This window comes from Trematomus bernacchii, unplaced genomic scaffold (genome assembly GCF_902827165.1).
Source record: "Trematomus bernacchii unplaced genomic scaffold, fTreBer1.1, whole genome shotgun sequence".
In the NCBI taxonomy this organism is placed as follows: domain Eukaryota; kingdom Metazoa; phylum Chordata; class Actinopteri; order Perciformes; family Nototheniidae; genus Trematomus; species Trematomus bernacchii.
Window position 1 is genome coordinate 12,574 of NW_022987911.1, and position 21,777 is coordinate 34,350.

The 21,777-nt window shown below is 42.7% G+C and overlaps 2 protein-coding genes across 4 annotated transcripts; both read right to left on the bottom strand.

Moving 5' to 3' along the window:
- Positions 1-2,912: 2,912 nt before the first annotated feature.
- Positions 2,913-21,125, bottom strand: LOC117470607 (caspase-10-like). 2 transcript variants are annotated; one of them, XM_034115418.1, is made up of 7 exons: positions 21,002-21,125; positions 11,097-11,123; positions 8,395-8,678; positions 4,208-4,313; positions 3,589-4,127; positions 3,236-3,430; positions 2,913-3,036 (listed from the first exon to the last, which is right to left on the bottom strand). In XM_034115418.1, exons 3-5 carry the CDS (start codon positions 8,521-8,523, stop codon positions 3,721-3,723), a joined length of 642 nt encoding a protein of 213 aa, XP_033971309.1. In that variant the 5' UTR covers positions 8,524-8,678; positions 11,097-11,123; positions 21,002-21,125; the 3' UTR covers positions 2,913-3,036; positions 3,236-3,430; positions 3,589-3,720. The 2 variants fall into 2 exon arrangements, with proteins under 2 accessions (XP_033971309.1, XP_033971308.1); XM_034115417.1 differs by having other exon boundaries at positions 3,236-4,127.
- LOC117470606 (caspase-3-like) lies at positions 15,613-21,071 on the bottom strand. Of its 2 annotated transcripts, none has more exons than XM_034115415.1 (7): positions 20,989-21,071; positions 18,378-18,718; positions 18,240-18,265; positions 17,351-17,474; positions 16,724-17,270; positions 16,395-16,565; positions 15,613-15,944 (listed from the first exon to the last, which is right to left on the bottom strand). In XM_034115415.1, the coding sequence occupies exons 2-6, from the start codon at positions 18,715-18,717 to the stop codon at positions 16,421-16,423; spliced, it is 1,182 nt and encodes a 393-aa protein (XP_033971306.1). In that variant the 5' UTR covers position 18,718; positions 20,989-21,071; the 3' UTR covers positions 15,613-15,944; positions 16,395-16,420. The 2 variants fall into 2 exon arrangements, with proteins under 2 accessions (XP_033971306.1, XP_033971307.1); XM_034115416.1 differs by lacking the exon at positions 20,989-21,071 and adding an exon at positions 18,824-19,221.
- Positions 21,126-21,777: the final 652 nt, after the last annotated feature.

Consider the following 21,777-nt stretch of genomic DNA (forward strand, 5'->3'; position numbering starts at 1 on the left):
TTTGTTCCCCTGTGTGTGTGTGGAGGGGGTGTAGTTTCCCTTGCAGGCAGCAGCCTGATTGCACTCACCTGGCCGACCGGCTCAGCTGTCCCTCATCAATCCAATCAAGACACAGCATATCTACTCCAGTCTCCCAGCAACTCACCGCCAGATTGTTTTCTACACCAGTGGTATTGCATCCTCCTGGCTGCTCATTTCAGTTATCCTGTCTGCGTGTTATTCTGTACTTTTTGTAATTAGTTTCTCCTTGTACTTCCAGTACGATCCCTCAGCCATCGGCCACCAGAGCTTCCAGCCAACCTGCCTGCTTCTTCCTTCACCATACCTGCCTGCCCTGTTCTCAGTCCAGCCTGAACTGCCTACCTCCACTCCGGACGTCCATAGTCTCCAAACCCGCCTGAGTCTCAGAACAATAAACCTTTTAAACATCTCCAGTCATTGCCTGCGCCTGGGTCCTGTTTAAAACATAATCCTAACAAAATCTTCCTTATAGTTAATAAAGTAATTAAACAATAAAAAGACAAGATCAAGGGGTCATTAAGATCTTTAAATTATTATTACCCTCTTCAAAGAGACTTCGTTGTAGTTAAAGTAATTAAACATTAGTTCACAAGCCATACATTTTCAAAAGAACATCCTTAGTTAACAACAACTTCATAGGGGCTTTTAAAGTTGTGTGAAGTAATTAAACATTACAATTACAATATCAGGGGGTCATTAACATCTTTTTTAATTAGTATTACCCTCTTTTAAAAAAGAGAGTCCCTTGTAGTTAGTAAAGTAATTAAACATTAGTTCACAAGCCTTACAACTTAAGAGAACATCCATAGTTAACACAAATCATGTTAAAAACTAATCTAATTTTTTAGGTGACTTAGTGAATGAGAATGAATGGCTGATAGCAAAATCAGGAGGTGACCGGCTGGGGGAGGGGAGGGGTGGGAGGGGGTGTGAGAGGAGACAGTCTCACACATCCAGACTCCATTTTTCATGAAGAGCCTCAGACGGAGGGTCTGAACCCGGCACAGATACTGCATCCGTTTCTTGACTGGCGCTCCCGACTGTCACAGGCGTCTCGCTGATTAAACCCATATCGATGCTTCTCTTTGCCATTTTCGTTTTTGAAAGTTTAGGTGACTTGGTGAGTGGAAATGACTGGCTTTTTATCTAGTTTGCACGGATTTCTTTTTTACCTAACTCCACCCCTCACTATCTTCTGACATCACAGCTAAAGGAAGGGGGGTGACAGAAGAGGTGAGAGGGGGACGGGGTGGGAGGAGGACGGGGTGCGAGACAGTCTCACACAACTTCAAAGAGACTGTCTTAATATTAGTTACAAACACTGATCAAAGGACATACATCAAAGGGCTAATTAGATTGACATAAAAGGCTTATAACACGTCGGTGTGATATCACACCTACATGTTACAACACCTCACCACCCTCACATCAAAGGACAGACATCAAAGGGTAATTAGATTAGACAACAAAGGGGCAGACATCAAAGGCTAATTAGATTAGACAACAAAGGATCTACTACAAGGGGGAATATCACACCTACATGTTACAACACCTCACCCCTCACATCAAAGGATATCACATTAGCATAATTAGTGGGGGACCTGTCACTTTGTATGCATACTTATGTGATGGAAGCGGGATCAGTATAACTACTGTCATCCGATAATTTATTCCGAACTTAAATTACTCAGACCTACTAATGAACCTAACCGAAGTTATTGAGTCTATGTAAGTTTACTGCTTTGCTCAGATCCACCAACGTCAGCAAGATCTCACCTCTATTAACTCCTGAAGAACCAGGTTCAATTAACTGCTGTTTCAATTCAGACGACCCCCTAAATCTGTTTAAGCGATCCCGAAGGATTTTGATATCAGTAATGAGGTGTGGCCCTACCTAAGTGTGAGTGTGGCAGTGTGCAATCTTACCTTTGAAGCAGGAGAGGAGAGCGCAGATGTCTTTTAAGTTGTCCCAATCCAAAAGGTGGGATCAGTTTATTTGAAGAAAAATAGGTCCACACTTATACAGGGTTTTTACCTTCTCTTGTTACAACATTATAATCCTACTAAACATATCATGCTGTGATCATGTTCTAATGTGAAACCTCAATTCACAGTTTTACATTTATTACCATCATTTGTAACTTCAACTGCCCAATTCAGTTGTGACATTTAAAATCTCCCGATAGAATTTAGAGGCATTTCCTCATAAATGACCAGTGATAATAAAAAGCACATTCAAACTTTCATTCAACAAATCAATTCACGTACACGTATGTCCAGCATGAATTCAGAGGACCTTTCCTCACAGGTGGCAGGGTACTATCATTCAACAAACATTAATTCATTCCACTCATTTCACAAAGAAATTCACTCAGCATTCAACAAAGAAATTCGAGAGATATTTACCAAGTTTGAGAGAACCTTACAGAGAGCAAAAACCCAGCTCTGAAGCTCTCCCTCTCTAACCCAGTGTTTTAAAGCTCAACACAGGGCAGACAAACCCAATACACACCTCCTCAGGCTTATGTAACAAAAGTTCATGACCTCAAATGTACAGAACTAAAACATTATTCTCGGTTATGACAAAACCACCTTTTTGGGCCTCAGTCTATCTCCAAAAAGTCAGGAGCCCCCCTCCCTGTGTACTGCTGTGAGGGAAGAGGGAAGAAACTGCCTTCTTATCAGTGACACCTATAAACCATTATAGGCCTTACACACTCAACTTAACAAACCACTTGTGTTTTGTTTATACTGTAAATATAGAAAATCATAAAATATGAAGCATTTTCATTTTGGGTTATACAAGAATATAATTGATTATATTTGATTATAACTAACTTTCGTTTTAATTATTCAACCTGATATGGAGATCTCAACAAATGCCAAACTAAGATGAAGGTAAACCAAAGCATGAATCAGATAGCTGCTCTCCAAACAGATCCTCAGCAGAGAGAGAGACTCTGGCTCGGGCCTTTCACTCCTCAGGTGCCGACGGCCAGGTGCCCTCAGTCAGTGCTGATAGGGAGGAAGGGAGATCGTTAAAGGGCCACACACACACACACACACACACACACACACACACACACACACACACACACACACACACACACACACACACACACACACACACACACACACACACACACACACACACACACACACACACACACACACACACACACACACCAGGAGAGAGTAAAGCAGGGGTCCTCACAGTATTGTGTGTTTGGCGATGAGGCTTCAGTTGCGAGGAGTCAACACAAGACGCTTCCTCAGGGTGTGCCAAATTGCAGGCATCTGCGTTGTTGGACCACAGCTCGTACCAGACTCCGGACCACATCTCAAAACACTGTTTTTCCTGGCTACTTCCTTGTTCACGCGGCGGAGTATGACTTCAATTTCTTCATTCCTAAATAAATATGAGGGGTAGAAAAACATGTTATCACATGATGGTCACATTAAGTCGAGGGTAAAATATATGTTAACGATTTTAACATCAGATTTAGATCTACAAAATCTTTTGGATATTTCAATAACTATATAATTAATGTTGAGTCTGACATTCACCTCTGACAGCCCTCTATTAGCTGCTTACAGACAGATGGCAGTATGAACTAGAAAATCTGCTTCCTGAGGGATGAATTTCGAGTCAGAGTCATCAGCCTGCCGTGTTGAGCGAGAGCTATCAGCCTGCAGACCCTATAATAACACCATAGGATCGTCTGATACCACCTTAGGATGTATCTGGTCCCCCTGGCAGGCCTGGATCAGGAACACTTTGGGCTTGGCAGTGAGGGGAGATTGAGGAGTTGCCATGAAGATTCTCGTTATTTGTTTGATAGGGAGGGGCTTCCTATCAACCCCAAATACCACACCCTTTCCCCCGTGACTGAGAAGATAGCAGATGAAGGCATCGCCATGCTGAGGAGCCTCTAGAAGTTCGGTGAATCTGCTTCCAGTCCACTCCTGGACCTGGACCTCCTGCAGCTGAGAAAGGTCGCACTGAGAAGCAAAGCATTTCAGCGCTCGCTCCATCTGGTCCTTGGTTTGGTCTTTACACATCAGCACTCTGAACCCCAGCCAGGTGAACACCTTTCCCAAGCTTTCTGCAGTGAAATAAAACCTAGTTAGGCTTCAACAGGCAACACCGGGATGATAATATACATCTGTCAACTCTGTAACGTACCAGCATCTTTATCGGTTCCACGTCTCGGTTTACCACTAACAAACGTTTTGTTGTTTATGATCAGGCAGAGGCCGGTGGGCTGGCTCTTCAACTCGTACTGCTCATCCTGAAAACAACAGAAACAATTTCACACAAACACAACATGATGAAACTGGAATGGATTAGGTCTGGGCTGTGTGGACACAATCTAATATATTTACACTTTAAGGTTTTTGATGAAGAATAATAGCTATGTGGATATCATTGCTAAATAGTGCTGCAGATCATTAAATATATTAATAAATAGTCCAAAAGTGGAAGCAAGTACTCAAAACAAACTCCTTTGAGTTGACTCTTTTGAAAAAGCCCGCTTGCCACTCCAAAGATGGAGGCAATGTTCAGGATGGTCACCAATGATGGAAATGTCCTTTTTGCCATTAAATCACTTTCACTTGCTCAATAATTGATCTTGGTGTCAAATCATAAATGTAATAACAACGTAGAAACAAAATTCAGACGTCAGAGGCCTGTACTACGAAGCTGGTTCAACCTAACCTGGATATGTTGGAGTTAGCCGGTTGGCCCAATCCAAAACATACGCGCTCTCGCTAAACTGTACTACGACGCTGGTTATACAACTCGTTAACTCAAGCCAGCCGTGTCCTATCTAGTTAGGTGCGCGTTCACATGAAAGGGGTGGTATCTGGAGCATTCGACCAATCACAAACATGGAGAAGCGCACTGACAGCGCAGCGTCATACTTCCTGAATGAAAAGTGAACTTTAATATTAGTCAAATATGAAGAAGTTAAACTTTAAACATCCATGACTTAAAGCTCCCATGTCATGCTTTTCCGGTTATTACCCGTCCCCTTGTGTGTTATGAAGGTTTTTATGCATGTAAACGGTGTGCAGAGTCAAAACCCTCAAAGTACACCCTGTAGCGAGTAAAACTCTAACACAGAAAATACCTCCCCAAAACGCCTCGTTGGAGATACGTCACTGCCCATTTGAGTCTTCCATTTAGTTCCGGGTACCGCCTGATGTCATGCGGTACCCGGAACGAAATGGACCAATCCCGAAGAGCTATGGCCACACCAGCAGCGTCGTGTTCCTCCTCCAGAGGTTCGAAGAACCGGCATTTCACAGACGAAAGCTTCCAAAACATTGCCCAGTTTGAGGCCGGATATGCACAGCTTGTTTGGACCGTTTGGAGCAGGGGAAGATCTGGGTATACAACCTGTAAGTTTGCATTGTTATTTGTGTATTTATCAAACAAGACTGTTTAAATGTGTAAACTGTGTTGGACTGCTAAGCCATTGACACAGTGCTAACTAAGTTGCTAGAGTTTCCATATATCAACTCTAATATCAGCAGATGGCCTTGCATACATGTATCTCATAGCAGGAGAATGTCTGCATTCACACACAAAATACCTATTGACAGTATACTCCGGGTGATTTGCCGGTCAGTCGCGAAACGTAATTACATTATAGCTGGCGTAGCGATCTAACACACGGAGCTAGAGCTAGTTTCGGTCAGAAAAACATTTTTGTGATGCTACGTTGCTAGCGTTTAAATATATCAACTACAATGTCAGCAGATGGCCTTACATGTTTGTCATGGCAGGAGAATGTCTGCAGTCACACACACGGAATACTCATACAGTATACTGTACTGTGATTTACCGTACATTGTGACCGTACATATACTGCATGTAGCTAACGAGGCTAGCTGTATGCTAGCGCAAAACAATGTATTCATGCAAGTTACATTGTATGACCGAACGTAGCAGAATACCCGTATACGATTGCAATTATAAACACGTTATTGCTAGCCTAATATGAACCACTAGCTTTTGTTCATAGTAGTTTTATTACACTGCATTATAGTTGCCTTTCCTCCAAGCTAACGTTCATATCGTGTTAGCTACCAAGGTAAACAAAGCTAGGTTAGCATATTAGCAGGCAAGCTGTTCATTACACAACTACTACTAACGAATCTAAAACAACTAAGTTTCTCTAATATTTTGTGATTTGCATTTGATTTCGTCCAGCCAGATCCTGGCGGACAATCCATGACGGGGAAGGGATTCTACTACTACTGAGGGTGCTAAAAGGCACCGCACCGACTGTGCGCAGGCAAGATGCGAGGAGGAGGAATGGATGATATACCGTGTATATATGTATATTTATGTTCATTTTGTACATTTCTAAAAATAAAGTTTAATGGAAATACTTAGTAGGCCTATCCTTTCTTCCCTGAATTCATATATAGCAAACCATGATTTGATTTCTCATCAAACAGTAGTAGTTTATAACGGGTAAAAATAACTTACTCTTTGTTATGAGAGTAGCTCGTAGGCCACAACGGAAAGACAAGGAGACATACACGAGTTTACAAAACCACGGCACATTTATTGTAGTAAATGCAGAGACAGGTGGTCGAGGGGAGAGGGTCGCTCAGTTCGTACTTCTGCAGCCGCTTTGGAGAGAGACTCCGGGCCGCTGGGATTAATAGCACCGGCTACGGAGGTGTCCGTGATCGCGCTGATTACCCTCTTCAGCTCCACCCCACCGTAAGACAAAGGCCCTGAGGCCGTCACACTCTTCTATAACAACAGTTAAAAATATATATGTATATAAAATATACGGCTGTACCGACGCCATGATAAGACTGATGTTACGCTGAGAGCAGCCGGGAAAAGCACTGACATGGGCGCAGCCTCTCTGGTGGTTGACTAATCAGAACGAGTGGCCGAGCTGACCAATCGGAGCACACTAGGCTCACAGGGAGGGGGGGGCAAGAGCTCCAACGAGTCGTTTAGTGGAGAAAGTGAATACTGCTGAATACACATGCTTGACAGAGATGCTGTATGCGAAACCAATGTGAGTTTGGAAAATTGCACAGTATAAATCTATTTTAGTATACCTCAACAATGTAATTATGATCAGTGGAAATGGCCATGACATGGGCCCTTTAAACACTTTATCCAGGATAAAAGCCACATAGCTGCACCTGCAAGGTGAATACAGCTGGTAACAGAGAAAGTGTTTGAATGCGTACATTAACAGGTTTATGATATCACTGCCCCGTCTAAGACACGATCTGACTTTAATTACATTTGACTCCAGTGTTTCGTCAATTTAATGTGTTGCTTAAAATAATACTTCTGCATCCAGTATGTGACACTGTGAGTGTTGCACGGCCAGATACGGCTCAGCTGACTCAGATAAGGAGATATATGATACATTATGATGTGATATGATATGAATGATAATGGGACACATCGACGTCTGCACTCACAGTGCCGCGGACTGTACTTAATGTTACTCTGATCCGGTTACTTATGTTGTGGCAGATATTTAAGTAAGCTTTCTTAACGCTAATATTATAATAGTCAGATTGCTCTGAAGATGGGAGGGGATATTCTATTAATGTTCACGTTCACACAGTCGGTGATTTTTGCCGGCCGTCTTTCTGTATTTCCTCTGTAATATGACTTGATCGCTTTAAACTCCGCACACTGAGCTCTGATTGGTCAGCGATCTCTTAGCCTGCAACCTAACCTGCTCCGGACCAGGTTAGCCGCTCAGCATAAGTTACCATGGAGATCTAGCCCGCTAAAAAGAGAACCAGCGTCGTAGGACCGGAAACCCAGAGTTTACCCTGAAGTTAGCTAAGAGAACATCCGGCTTCATAGTACAGGCCTCTGGAATGACTCAGAAGTTGTCTAAACCATAACATTTAAATAATCTGCCAATAGAAAACTGGGTAGCCAACATGCAGTGCAGCTGTAGGTGGTGCAGGTATGTTGGGGTGTAGGAGTGTAGTACTGTAGAGGTACACTGGGGACATCATGGTGTTGGTAGCTTGCTAACATAGAAGACTCTCATCAGTATCAGTGTGCTTTCTAATACGCCCCACATTGTAACGTTCTGTGTTTAAAGGACAGAACGTAGCTCTGAAAAACTTTCTAAATTGTGAATTTGGCTGTAATTCAAAACCAAAAGTGGTGAAAATGTTAAAATACTGTTTACTTGGATGGAAATGACGGCCATCTTGGAAATTGGCCGCATTTATTTCAAAATGTAAGTCAATACAGGATAATAAGGATGTTAAAGGTGTCTTTTTTACAAAGGCTAACTAAAAACCCTGACGCAAGCATTTTAACATGAAGTGTGCTTTTTAAATAATAGGTTATCTCACCTCCAGTATGTTCTCCAGCTCAGGGTAAGTCTTCTGGATAGCCTCATCAGTTTGCAGGAGCTTCAGGAAGGCTTGGCAGGCCCACTCTCCTTTGTTCATGATCTTATTCACCAACCTGGCCCTCTGCATCTAGTTTCTTGATGCTTCTCAGTTTGTTGTACTCGCGTGCAGTCATCAACTTCTTTTCATAAGCTTTGTTGAGGATTAGCCTGTCGTATGCACACAAAGTGTCCACAATGGATATCTTATTACTTCTCAAAATGTCGTAGGCTGCCATGCTGAATCTGACAGGGAGAAAAACAACACGCATAGTAAATATATTGGTCTATTTTTTTTCATCATAATCTGGCACCAAAAATAAAATATCATTTTTTTATTTACTCACGAGTTAAAAGCATCAATAAAAGCAGCAACACCCTTCAGAATGAATCCATATCGCTTTAAAATGTAGTTTAACTCTCTAGATTGAATCCATGCTAACCTGCTATCAGCTAACTTTCAGAACTACTTCCTACGATAATGGCATTAAGTGACGTTGCTAAAGTTAGCCACTTTATCAAAGTCGACCACATGTTTCAGAGCACTGCTATCTCTGTCCTGCCGAGCCACCGGGCTCCATTCAGGCCAGGCCGAACAAAACCACACAATGTACCAAACTCCACCCAAATATCTGAGTATTTAAGGAAAACGTGGGTATAATGACAAATAAACTTTGATTTAAAACTAAACTAGTTCCTAATAAGCTGTTAATGCTGGTGAGTTCGGCAAGTATTATATCCACTATTAAGCTCTGTATTTAGCATAAATAGCCTCATAAACTAACAGACAACCTATGCGGCGCGCTCAACCTCCATGTGTCTCACGAGCACACAGGTACCAAACTCCGCTCAACTTACTGTATATTTAACAAAAACGTGGGTATTTATCAAGATATGTGTTGATTTCAGACAGGTTAGTTCATAATAAGCTGTCTTGGTTACTTCTGATGAATTCGGCATATCATTTATCCACTATTAAACATGTATTTTGAATAAATTGCTAAATAAACGTCCCTCTAAAGAGGCGGGAAAACAGCAGTAGTGGGAATACAAGTTGTATAAATATGAATATACTAACAGGTATGTGTGATGTGTGTACACCGAGTAAAAGATGTGATCCCGTAGATTCCTGTACTCATGCTATTGAGTGTGTGTTTTCATGTAAACATCTACAGCAGGGCTTCTCAAACTCCAGACCAAGGTCCGGATACGGACCGAACTGCAAATCAATCCGGACCGAACCCTGTGTCCCATTATAAAAAATTAAAAAAAATTAAATAAAAAAAAAATAAAAAAATCTGATTCTGATAAATTAAAGGTGGGGTAGGTAAGTTTGAGAAACCGGCTCGAGATACACTTGTTGTTATATTCCATGGAATGCTCTTAACATCCCGATAGCAATGAATATCTTAAGTCCTTTGACAAAAAATCCATAAAAAAATGTCATCAGTGGAAGCTGTAGTACTGTAAAAAGCACGACCAATCATCTGAGCCGGCCCGGCTAAAATAACTGGATGGCCTACCTGCCTGTCAGCCTTCCATCTGTTCACAAACTTATCTCGTGCCCTCATTGGTTATGTGCACGTTCGTGTGTGTTGGAGGAGGGGCTCTGTGAGGAAGTGGCAGATTTTCTCCGGTTGTGTATTTTCAAATTCTAGCGATCTCGAGCCGGTTTCTCAAACTTACCTACCCCACCTTTAATGTACATCATTGTGTACGCGCGTCTTGTGTCTGACGCATTGTGAGAATGAACGTGCATATATATTTACTTGTGTCCGCAAGTTAACCGCAAGTTTACCTTGACTTTCTTCTTTCTGCTTCTAATGCCTTTTTTGCCGAGGTTCAAGGCATTGGCTACAGACAAACAGTGCCATTTCTCCCACTAGTTCAAGCCACCATACTGTATGTATGTATTGAATGTGTGTGTATATTACAGGGGCGCCATTTGCCGACAGGCAAGGCAGGCAAGTGCTTGGGCCAGAAGGGGGCCCCCAAAGAAGGTAGATTAAGAAGGTCCACAGCAACGACAACATGAAACACCCTTTAATTTACTGCAACGACATGTCGGGAAACCCCCTCAAGGCGGCCCCATGCATAGAGCGCCAAGAAACTGCTTCTTAATTTCAGTTTCGTTTCTCCGCTTCGGGTCGGGTGGGGGGGGGGGACTTTACTGGCATTGATCCGGACCAGTGACCTTGTATTAAGTTCACAAGTGGACCTTTTATAAAAAAGTTTGAGTACCCCTGATCTACAGGATCATATAATGCATGTTTTTCCAATGAGGTCTGGTTTAAAGCACCGTTAACCCTCCTGTTGTGTTCGGGTCTGACCGATTTACTACTTTCATCAATACTCACTTGTTAGTTTTACATCAGACTGCATTAAGGCTTCATGATATCCTTCACAGAGACATTTGAACACACACCATTGCTTTTTTGTCGAAGGAACCGGAAGAAGCTTACTTCCAGGTTTTAGGGTGCGGCCCTGTGGCACTCTATACCAGTAGTCTGATACAATATGTACAGTTTGAAAGGGTGTTAAATGAAATGTGGTGATGATTCATGGTTTTTGTGTTAATGTTAAAACAGGATCGGTCAAATTTGACCGCGAACACCAAAGTAAGGGGGGGGGGGAACGAACAGCACCATTAAAGAGCAAGCTTACCTGGATCAAGTCCTCCGTTAGAAAAACCTGGACCGGGTTTGTATCCGAGAATAGGAGCTGTTTTTCGGCTGCAAGAGTGTGTGTCTTCCGCTCCACTGTTCAGAGATGTGACTCCTTTAAAACTTGACTTTGAATTAAAAGCAGATTCTACCTGCAGAAAGGGGCGGGGCTAGCCCTGAGCTGTCACTGACAGGAGGGGGCGGGGCCTGCCCTGAGCTGTGACTAACAGGAGGGGGCTAGCCCTGAGCTGTCACTGACAGGAGGGGGCGGGGCTAGCCTTGAGCTGTGACTGATAGGAGGGGGCGGGACCTGAGCTGTGACTGACAGGAGGGGCGGGGCCTGAGCTGTGACTGACAGGGGGGGCGGGGACTGAGCTATGACTGACAGGAGGGGCCTGCCCTGAGCTGTGACTAACAGGAGGGGGCGGGGCTAGCCCTGAGCTGTGACTAACAGGAGGGGGCGGGGCCTGAGCTGTGACTGACAGGGGGGGCGGGGACTGAGCTGTGACTGACAGGAGGGGCCTGCCCTGAGCTGTGACTAACAGGAGGGGGCGGGGCTAGCCCTGAGCTGTGACTAACAGGAGGGGGCGGGGCCTGAGCTGTGACTGACAGGAGGGGCGGGGCCTGAGCTGTGACTGACAGGAGGGGCGGGGCCTGAGCTGTGACTGACAGGGGGGGGCGGGGACTGAGCTGTGACTGACAGGAGGGGGCGGGGCCTGCCCTCAGTGCTGACTGACAGGAGGGGGCGGGACCTGCCCTCAGCGCTGACTGACAGGCAGGACTCAGTACAACACTCCACATGTATAATTGATTAATTAGTCCAGGTGATGTGTTTGATGTCTTAAGATATATCAGTTCATAATCAATATTAGTTGTTGTCATACCCTGGGTCTCCACTATCAGCTGCAACAAGAAAGGACATCAAATACCACAAACATTCAAATATGAATTCAAAGATTATTGTTATTTCTTTAAAAAAATCTATTTTGCATTGATATATTAAAATAAAGAAATAAAGAAAAATAATGTTCTATAAAATGTCTTGATTTGTCAGTGAACATTTTATAAAAATACGATTAATTAATTAAAATACTCACTAATAATAAGGGGTCAAAAAACACGTGAAATGCCCCAAAAATAAGAAAATTAATTAAAAAAACTGCACTCTTTTTAATCAGACATCTTTTCGTTTCATAAAAGAAAATAGAAAAGTCCCGTTTCTTGGATATTTAGTTAAATGAAGAAATAAAGAAAAAAGGAAATTTTAGAAGTATTAATATTTAACATTAAAAGAAATGGAAAAATATTTCTTTAACATAAATTATAATATTCGTTGACATCAAATAAATGAAACTTATACAATCCGCATATTGACTTACAAAAGTTTGCGGGGTGTCTATGATTACTTAAACAATCAATCCAAAACTCACCTTCCAGGACATAAGTGGAACCCTTTCTTCTTATTTCATTGTTCAATGTCTTCGTGCTGTCTAGCGGATACTGGCCTTTATGCTTGTAATCGAAAATGATTTGGTAACAATTATTCTCCATTTAACACCGAATTCAGAGCAAGCTTCACGGTGTAGCTGTCGGCTGTACCACAGGGGGGGCGAGTGGGGGGCGCATGGGGGGCGAGTGGGGGGCGCATGGGGGGCGCGTGTGCAAGTTGCTTGTATTGGTAATGTGCAAAAGCAATCCAGAAGACAGACATGTGCGCATATATGAGATAATTACCTGCATTACATTCTTTCTTGACTTGATCGTACTACGCTATAATATGGGGAGACTGCGAGGTTTCTTAGATTAAACTTTGCCTATAAAAATGCCTACACCATTTAAAGATGAATATGACATGTTCACAATATGTAATTGAATGGACAAGCAATAATGGCTTATTATTAGCTAATGGACCATTACAATTATAATATTACTTTAATATATAATTACATTTATATCCCTAATGATTATGTACCTTGAATAACTTAAATGTACATATATAAATGTTTACAATTTAAGATACTCTTATTTATATATTTTAGTATGACATCAATATGCCACTGTAGAAGACAACGGTAGTCCATTTGATATAAATGGGAGAACTATGATAAGATTTACCTCAAATGTACTTTTGTGTTGAACAAACTTGTATTTAGGTTAACTATACCTTTATGTATCCCTTAATGTAGAACATCTGTTGTGTCGTCTTGATATGGCTGGTCAGCTTGGGGACAAATGAAACAAGTTGTTGCAACGGTCCCCAAATTGAACAGCCTTGACAGAAGCTCATTTGCTAGACACACACTGACTTTGATTGCTTAACATGTCACTGGACTCCAATCTTCAAAATGAATGTTTATTTGATGTGGGATAACACTTTGATGTGTACACTATTTCAGTATGGATAATATGTCACTTTATTTCTGCATTTCATTCAACATGTATTATTAATTACTGTGTGTATGTAAATGTGTTGGGCAGTTGCAGGAGTAGCCCTCACTCCATCATTTTATTATTTCTGACTCGGATGATAAAATGTGTTTCTGTTGCTCCCAGCATCAAGCACTTTTGAGGGTGTAGTTGTAGCACTAGCACCAATACATGGAGCAAGTTTCATGAATGTGACACGTTTATTGTCAGAGATAGCAAGGGGGTGCATATCGTGGTGCATATCGTGGCAACCAGAGGCCTGTACTACGAAGCTGGTTCAACCTAACCTGGATATGTTGGAGTTAGCCGGTTGGCCCAATCCAAAACATACGCGCTGGCACTAAGCGGTCCTACGACGCTGGTTATCAAGTGGATCGCTCAAGCCAGCCGTGCCCTATCTAGTTAGGTGCGCGTTCACATGAAAGGGGTGGTATTTGGAGCATTCGACCAATCACAAACATGGACAAGCGTACTGACAGCGCAGCGTCATACTTCCTGAATGAAAAGTGAACTTTAATATTAGACAAATATGAAGACGTTAAACTTTAAACATCCATGACTTAAACACTTTACCCAGGATCAAAGCCACATAGCTGCACCTGCAAGGTGAATACAGCTGGTAACAGAAAAAGTGTTTGAATGCATACATTAACAGGTTTATGATATCACTGCCCCGTCCAAGACACGATCTGACTTTAATTACATTTGACTCGAGTGTTTCGTCAACTTAATGTGTTGCTTAAAATAATACTTCTGCATACAGTATGTGACACTGAGTGTTGCACGGCCAGATACGGCTCAGCTGACTCAGATAAGGAAATATATGATACATTATGATGTGATATGATATGAATGATAATGAGACACATCTACGTCTGCACTCACAGTGCCGTGGACTGTACTTAATGTTACTCTGATCCGGTTACTTATGTCGTGGCAGATATTTAAGTAAGCTTTCTTAACGCTAATGTTATAATAGTCAGATTGCTCTGAAGATGGGAGGGGATATTCTATTAATGTTCACGTTCACACAGTCAGGTGATTTTTGCCGGCCGTCTTTCCTGCAACGGCAGTTTTTCTGTATTTCCTCTATCCTGTAATATGACTTGATAGCTTTAAACTCCGCACACGGAGCTCTGATTGGTCAGCAGGCGGTGCTTTCACTGAGTTGATCTCTTAGCCTGCAACCAAACCTGCTCCGGAGCAGGTTTGCCGCTCAGCATAAGTTACCATGGAGATCTAGCCCGCTAAAAAGAGAACCAGCGTCGTAGGACCGGAAACCCAGAGATTTCCCTGAATTTAGCCGCTAAGAGAACATCCGGCTTCGTAGTACAGGCCTCCGGCCTGTCGTAAAAAGCACCCCCGAAGAAATATGTTTCTATTAATCCCGTGTGTGTGTGTGTGTGTATGACAAATAATAACTTGAGAAATCTTATGTGCCCCTACCCCCCGTTACCAACTCATGGACCAAGTGATCATCATTCTTTGGGTATAAAGACAGATTTATTATGCAACCAAAATCTGTGACAATATCAAATACAATTATTCAAAGAGACGATTAGAGAAATAGAGAGATTAAGAATAATAAAAAAGATAGAATGCATTTTAAGAAACCCCCCCCCCCCCCCGAGTTGATTATACTTCCTTAAAGTGGACCTATCATGCTATATTATAATAATATAGTGTAGGACCATACCTATATAAGACATATTTATACTTATTTTTTTCAAAATACCAAACAGATCATGCATTTTAGTCATTTCGCTCAATTTGCTCTTTTTTACCCCTGTTTTAGCAAGGGCTGATTCAGTGAGAACAGCACCATCTACAGGCCTGGCATATGTACTACAGCGTCTCCAGCGCTTTCGAACGGCAATGGCCGTGGCTGTCTTCTCCTGATTGGTGGAGTTGGCCCAATAGCCGTAGCGCCACCGTCCTGACGTCAGGACAGTGTTCAAATCTGGATCAGTTTTTATCAGATCCGTTGCAGCCCCTTTTTTAGAGATTTGGGTATGGAGGAAAATAGAGAGGGTTGTGTTTTCTGACACTTGGTGAGTTCCCTGGAACACCGGGGACACATATTCATGTAGAAAAGACGTACACAAGTGCATTTTGCATGATAGGTCCCCTTTAAGTCAGACATTGTGTGTCGTCATGGCCTGGCTCTGGGCCATGACGACAACAGACATGATATAAGGAAGATATTCATTATGAGCCATTCAACTAAACTAAAGAGCTACCACCATGGGGGGTGTTAGTCAGTAGTGTGTGTGTGTGTGTGTGTGTGTGTGTGTGCCAAACTAAGATGAAGGTAAACCAAAGCATGAATCAGATAGCTGCTCTCCAAACAGATCCTCAGCAGAGAGAGAGACTCTGGCCTTTCACTCCTCAGGTGCCGACGGCCAGGTGCCCTCAGTCAGTGCTGATAGGGAGGAAGGGAGATCGGTGAAAGGGCCACACACACACACACACACACACACACACACACACACACACACACACACACACACACACACACACACACACACACACACACACACACACACACACACACACACACACACACACACACACACACACACACACACACACACACACACACACACACACACACACACACACACACACACACACACACACACACACACACACACACACACACACACACACACACACACACACACACACACACACACACACACACACACACACACACACACACACACACACACACACACACACACACACACACACACACACACACACACACACACACACACACACACACACACACACACACACACACACACACACACACACACACACACACACACACACACACACCAGGAGAGAGTAAAGCAGGGGTCCTCACAGTATTGTGTGTTTGGCGATGAGGCTTCAGTTGCGAGGAGTCAACACAAGACGCTTCCTCAGGGTGTTCGTAATTTCGGCCATCTGCGTTGTTGGACCATGTTTCACAACAGTCTGTTTCCCGGCTACTTCATTGTTCACGCGGCGGAGTATGGGATCAATTTCTTCCTTCCTAAATAAATATGAGGGGTAGAAAAACATGTTATCACATGATGGTCACATTAAGTCGAGGGTAAAATATATGTTAACGATCTTATCATCAGATTTAGATCTACAAAATCTTTTGGATATTTCAATAACTATATCATTAATGTTGAGTCTGACATTTACCCGTCACAGCCGTCTTTTAGCTGCTTACAGACAGATTGGATGAACCAGCTCCCCTCCACTGGGTGTCTCATAGAAAAATAATCTTCAACAGTGGAACAATGAACTAGAATATCTGCTTCCTGAGGGATGGATGTCGAGTCAGAGTCATCAGCCTGCAGATCGTCTGATACCACCATAGGATGTACCTGGCCCCCCTGGCAGGCCTGGATCAGGAACACTTTGGGCTTGGCAGTGAGGGGAGATTGACGAGTTGCCATGAAGATTCTCTTTATTTGTTTGATAGGGAGGGGCAGCTTATCAACCCCCAATACGACACCCTGTCGCCCGTGACTGAGAACACAGCAGATGAAGGCATCGCCATGCTGAGGAGCCTCTAGAAGTTTGGTGAATCCGCTGCGAGTCCACTCCTGGACCTTGAACTCCTGCAGCTGAGAAAGGTCGCACTGAGAAGCAAAGCATTTCAGCGCTCGCTCCATCTGGTCCTTGGTTTGGTCTTTACACATCAGCACTCTGAACCCCAGCCAGCTGAACACCTCTGCCAAGCTTTCTGCAGTGAAATAAAACCTAGTTAGGCTTCAACAGGCAACACCGGGATGATAATATACATCTGTCCACTCTGTAACGTACCAGCATCTTTATCGGTTCCATATCTCACGTTTTCAGGTATCTTTTTACCATCACCAGGAAACGTTTTGTTGTTTATGATCAGGCAGAGGCCGGTGGGCTGGCTCTTCAACTCGTACTGCTCGTCCTGAAAACAACAGAAACAATTTCACACAAACACAACATGATGAAACTGGAATGGATTAGGTCTGGGCTGTGTGGACACAATCTAATATATTTACACTTTAAGGTTTTTGATGAAGAATAATAGCTATGTGGATATCATTGCTAAATAGTGCTGCAGATCATTACATATATTAATAAATAGTCCAAAAGTGGAAGCAAGTGCTCAAAACAAACAAACTTGGTGTCAAATCATACATTTAATAACAACGTAGAAACAAAATTCAGACGTCAGGAATGACTCAGAAGTTGTCTAAACCATAACATTTAAATAATCTGCCAATAGAAAACTGGGTAGCCAACATGCAGTGCAGCTGTAGGTGGTGGAGGTATGTTGGGGTGTAGGAGTGTAGTACTGTAGAGGTACACTGGGGACATCATGGTGTTGGTAGCTTGCTAACATAGAAGACTCTCATCAGTATCAGTGTGCTTTCTAATACGCCCCACATTGTAACGTTATGTGTTTAAAGGACAGAACGTAGCTCTGAAGAACTTTCTAAATTGTGAATTTGGCTGTAATTCAAAACCAAAAGTGGTGAAAATGTTAAAAATACTGTTTACTTGGATGGAAATGACGGCCATCTTGGAAATTGGACGCATTTTTTTCAAAATATAAGTTAATACAGGATAATAAGTATGTTATTTGTGTCTTTTTTACAAAGGCTAACTAAAAACCCTGATGCATGCATTTTAACATGAAGTGTGCTTTTTCAATATTAGCTTATCTCACCTCCTTTCGGCTTTCTGGCTGATTATCTGTGGGAATAAGAGGGAAACAGAAGGACACTTTACAAACGTAACATTTGTCAACCTCACAGTAACACACATTTGGCATGCGTATTAGTCATTTGTATGCATGTTAACGTACCGATGTTTTCAACTGAAGAAGCCTGAACCGGGTGTGGCAAGAGGCAGTTTTCCTTCTCCAGTATGTTCTTCAGCTTAGGGTAAGTCTCCTGGATGTCCTTATCAGTTTGCAGGAGGTTCAGGAAGGCTTGGCATCTGTCCTCTCCTTTGTCCATGATCTTATCCACCAACGCCACAACGCGGACCTCTACATCTAGTTTGTCGTTACTTTTCAGATTTGTGTACTCACGTGGAGTTATCAACTCATTTTCCTGAGCTTTGATGAGGATTCGCGGGTGGTCTGCACACAAAGTGTCCACAATGGATGTCTTATTTCTTCTCAAAATGTCGTAGGCTGCCATGCTGAATCGGACAGGGAGAAAAACAACACGCATAGTAAATATATTGGTCTATTTATTTTCATCATAATCTGCCACCAAAAATAAAATATAATTTTTATTTACTCACGAGTTAAAAGCATCAATAAAAGCAGCAACACCCTTCAGAATGAATCCATATCGCTTTAAAATGTAGTTTAACTCTCTAGATTGAATCCATGCTAACCTGCTATCAGCTAACTTTCAGAACTACTTCCTACGATAATGGCATTAAGTGACGTTGCTAAAGTTAGCCACTTTATCAAAGTCGACCACGTGTTTCAGAGCACTGCTATCTCTGTCCTGCCGAGCCACCGGGCTCCATTCAGGCCAGACCGAACAAAACCACACAATGTACCAAACTCCACCCAAATATCTGAGTATTTAAGGAAAACATGGGTATATTGACAAATAAACTTTGATGTAAGACTAAACTAGTTCGCAATAAGCTGTTTGGGTTAGTTCTGATGAATTCGGCAAGTATTTTATCTACTATTAAGCTCTGTATTTTGAATAATTTGCTTAATAATCTGAACACACAAGCACAAAATGTACCAAACTCCACCCAAATGACTGTATTTAACGGAAACGTGGGTATAATGACAAATAAACTTTGATGTAAGACTAAACTAATTCCTAATAAGCTGTTGTGGTTAATGCTGGTGAGTTCGGCATATATTCCATCCACTATGAAGCCCTGTATTTAGCATAAATAGCCTCATAAACTAACAGACAACCTGTGCGGCGCGCTCAACCTCCATGTGTCTCACAAGCACACAGGTACCAAACTCCACTCAACTTACTGCATATTTAACAAAAACGTGGGTATTTATCAAGATATGTGTTGATTTCAGACAGGATAGTTCATAATAAGCTGCTTGGGTTACTTCTGATGAATTCGGCATATCATTTATCCACTATTAAACATGTATTTTGAATAAATTGCTAAATAAACGTCCCTCTAGAGGCGGGAAAACAGCAGTAGTGGGAATACAAGTTGTATAAATATGAATATACTAACAGGTATGTGTGATGTGTGTACACCGAGTAAAAGGTGTGATCCCGTAGATTCCTGTACTCATGCTATTGAGTGTGTGTTTTCATGTAAACATCTACAGGATCATATAATGCATGTTTTTCCAATGAGGTCTGGTTTAAAGCACCGTTAACCTTCCTGTTGTGTTCGGGTCAAATCTGACCGATTTACTACTTTCATCAATACTCACTTTTTAGTTTTACATTCGACTGCATTAAGGCTTCATGATATCCTTCACAGAGACATTTGAACATAGAAATAGCTGATCACCACTTTCATTGCATTTTGGATGATTAGTCAATAGTCAACTTTGTAACCGCCATAAAGAAAAGGAATTAGTAACCATCCGAATCAGATAACACACACACACTTCCTGCTCTTATGTGCCCATCCCCCCCATGGATCACACACAAACATACAAACACACACAAGCACACACACAGTGGCGATTCTAGAGTCTGTGGGGGCCCTCGAACCAGCTTTTCATCACCATGCACTGCCGACAGCACCCCCCCTCCCCCGGAGCTGAGCAAGGCAACGAAGAACGAAACTAAAGATAAGAAGCAGCATTTTACGGCGCGCTATGCATGGGGCCGCCTTGAGGGGGTTTCCCGACATGTCGTTGCAGTAAATTAAAGGGTGTTTCATGTTGTCGTTGCTGTGGACCTTCTTAATCTACCTTCTTTGGGGGCCCCCTTCTGGTCCGGGGCCCCAAGCAGTTGCCTGCCTTTCTGTTCGCAAGGTGCGCCCACGCACGCACGCCCACGCCCACGCCCACACACACACACACACACACACACACACACACACACACACACACACACACACACACACATGCACGCCCACACACACACACGCACACACACACACACACACACACACACACACACACACACACACACACACACACACACACACACAAACAGAAAACTATTTGATACATTTCCTGCTCTTATGTGCCCATCCCCCCCATGGATCACACCTGGCACACGCAAGACATGTTCAGTGTCTGTTCTTTGTATATTTACTGCAGTTTTTCATGTATACCAGTAGTCTGATACAATAGTTACAGTTTGAAAGGGTGTTAAATGAAATGTGGTGATGATTAATGGTTTTTGTGTTAATGTAATAGCAGTTAAAACAGGATCGGTCAAATTTGACCGCGAACACCAAAGTAAGGGGAAAACGAAGACAACAGGACCATTAAAGAGCAAGCTTACCTGCAAGTCAAACCTGGACCGGGCTCCTCTGGGGGGTTTGTATCCGAGAATAGGAGCTGTTTTTCGGCTGCAAGAGTGTGTGTCTTCCGCTCCTCTGTTCAGAGATGTGACTCCTTTAAAACTTGACTTTGAATTAAAAGCAGATTCAACCTGCAGAAAGGGTTAGGCTAGCCCTGAGCTGTGACTGACAGGAGGGGGCGGGGCCTGAGCTGTGACTGACAGGAGGGGGCGGGGCCTGAGCTGTGACTGACAGGAGGGGGCGGGGCCTGAGCTGTGACTGACAGGAGGGGGCGGGGCCTGCCCTCAGTGGTGACTGACAGGCAGGACTCAGTACTACACTACACTACATTATATTACATGTCACTTGTTAGCCTGTTAAGCCCCGAGCCTGTTTTTCAGGTTTCAGGCTCGAAAATGACATGCCCAAAACAAATGACTACAACTTCACTTCTAAAAGAGTTATATGAATAATTTATTTTATCAAAGCAAGGTTACATCTGTGAGTTGGATGTAGAAGTGTCAGAATCAATATAGATTTTTCTCAGTCAGAGTAAATTCAGATGGAACATAGCAAAAAAAGGTAAATTCTTACCTCCGCCTAAAGAAAAAACATTACTTATAGTGAAAACCACCCTTGAATGATGGGATGGTAGACTACAAGCTTTAGGAATCCAAACTATAACATATAATAAGTACCCTGTATCAAGATTGAGGCAAAACAAGTTAAATTTGACCTTTTTAGAGAGATATATCAGTTCATAATAAATATTAGTTGTTGTCATACCCTGG

Coding starts and splice junctions, on each gene's coding strand:
- LOC117470607 (XM_034115418.1), bottom strand. CDS start 8,523: ATGCAGAGGGCCAGGTTGGTGAATAAGATCATGAACAAAGGAGAGTGG. Junction 4,314..8,394: donor AGCTGGAGAACATACTGGAG/GTGAGATAACCT, acceptor TGTTGTTTTCAG/GATGAGCAGTACGAGTTGAA. Junction 4,128..4,207: donor TGGAACCGATAAAGATGCTG/GTACGTTACAGA, acceptor ATTTCACTGCAG/AAAGCTTGGGAAAGGTGTTC.
- LOC117470606 (XM_034115415.1), bottom strand. CDS start 18,717: ATGGCAGCCTACGACATTTTGAGAAGAAATAAGACATCCATTGTGGAC. Junction 18,266..18,377: donor TTCTTCAGTTGAAAACATCG/GTACGTTAACAT, acceptor TTATTCCCACAG/ATAATCAGCCAGAAAGCCGA. Junction 16,566..16,723: donor CTAAAAGACGGCTGTGACGG/GTAAATGTCAGA, acceptor ATATTTATTTAG/GAAGGAAGAAATTGATCCCA.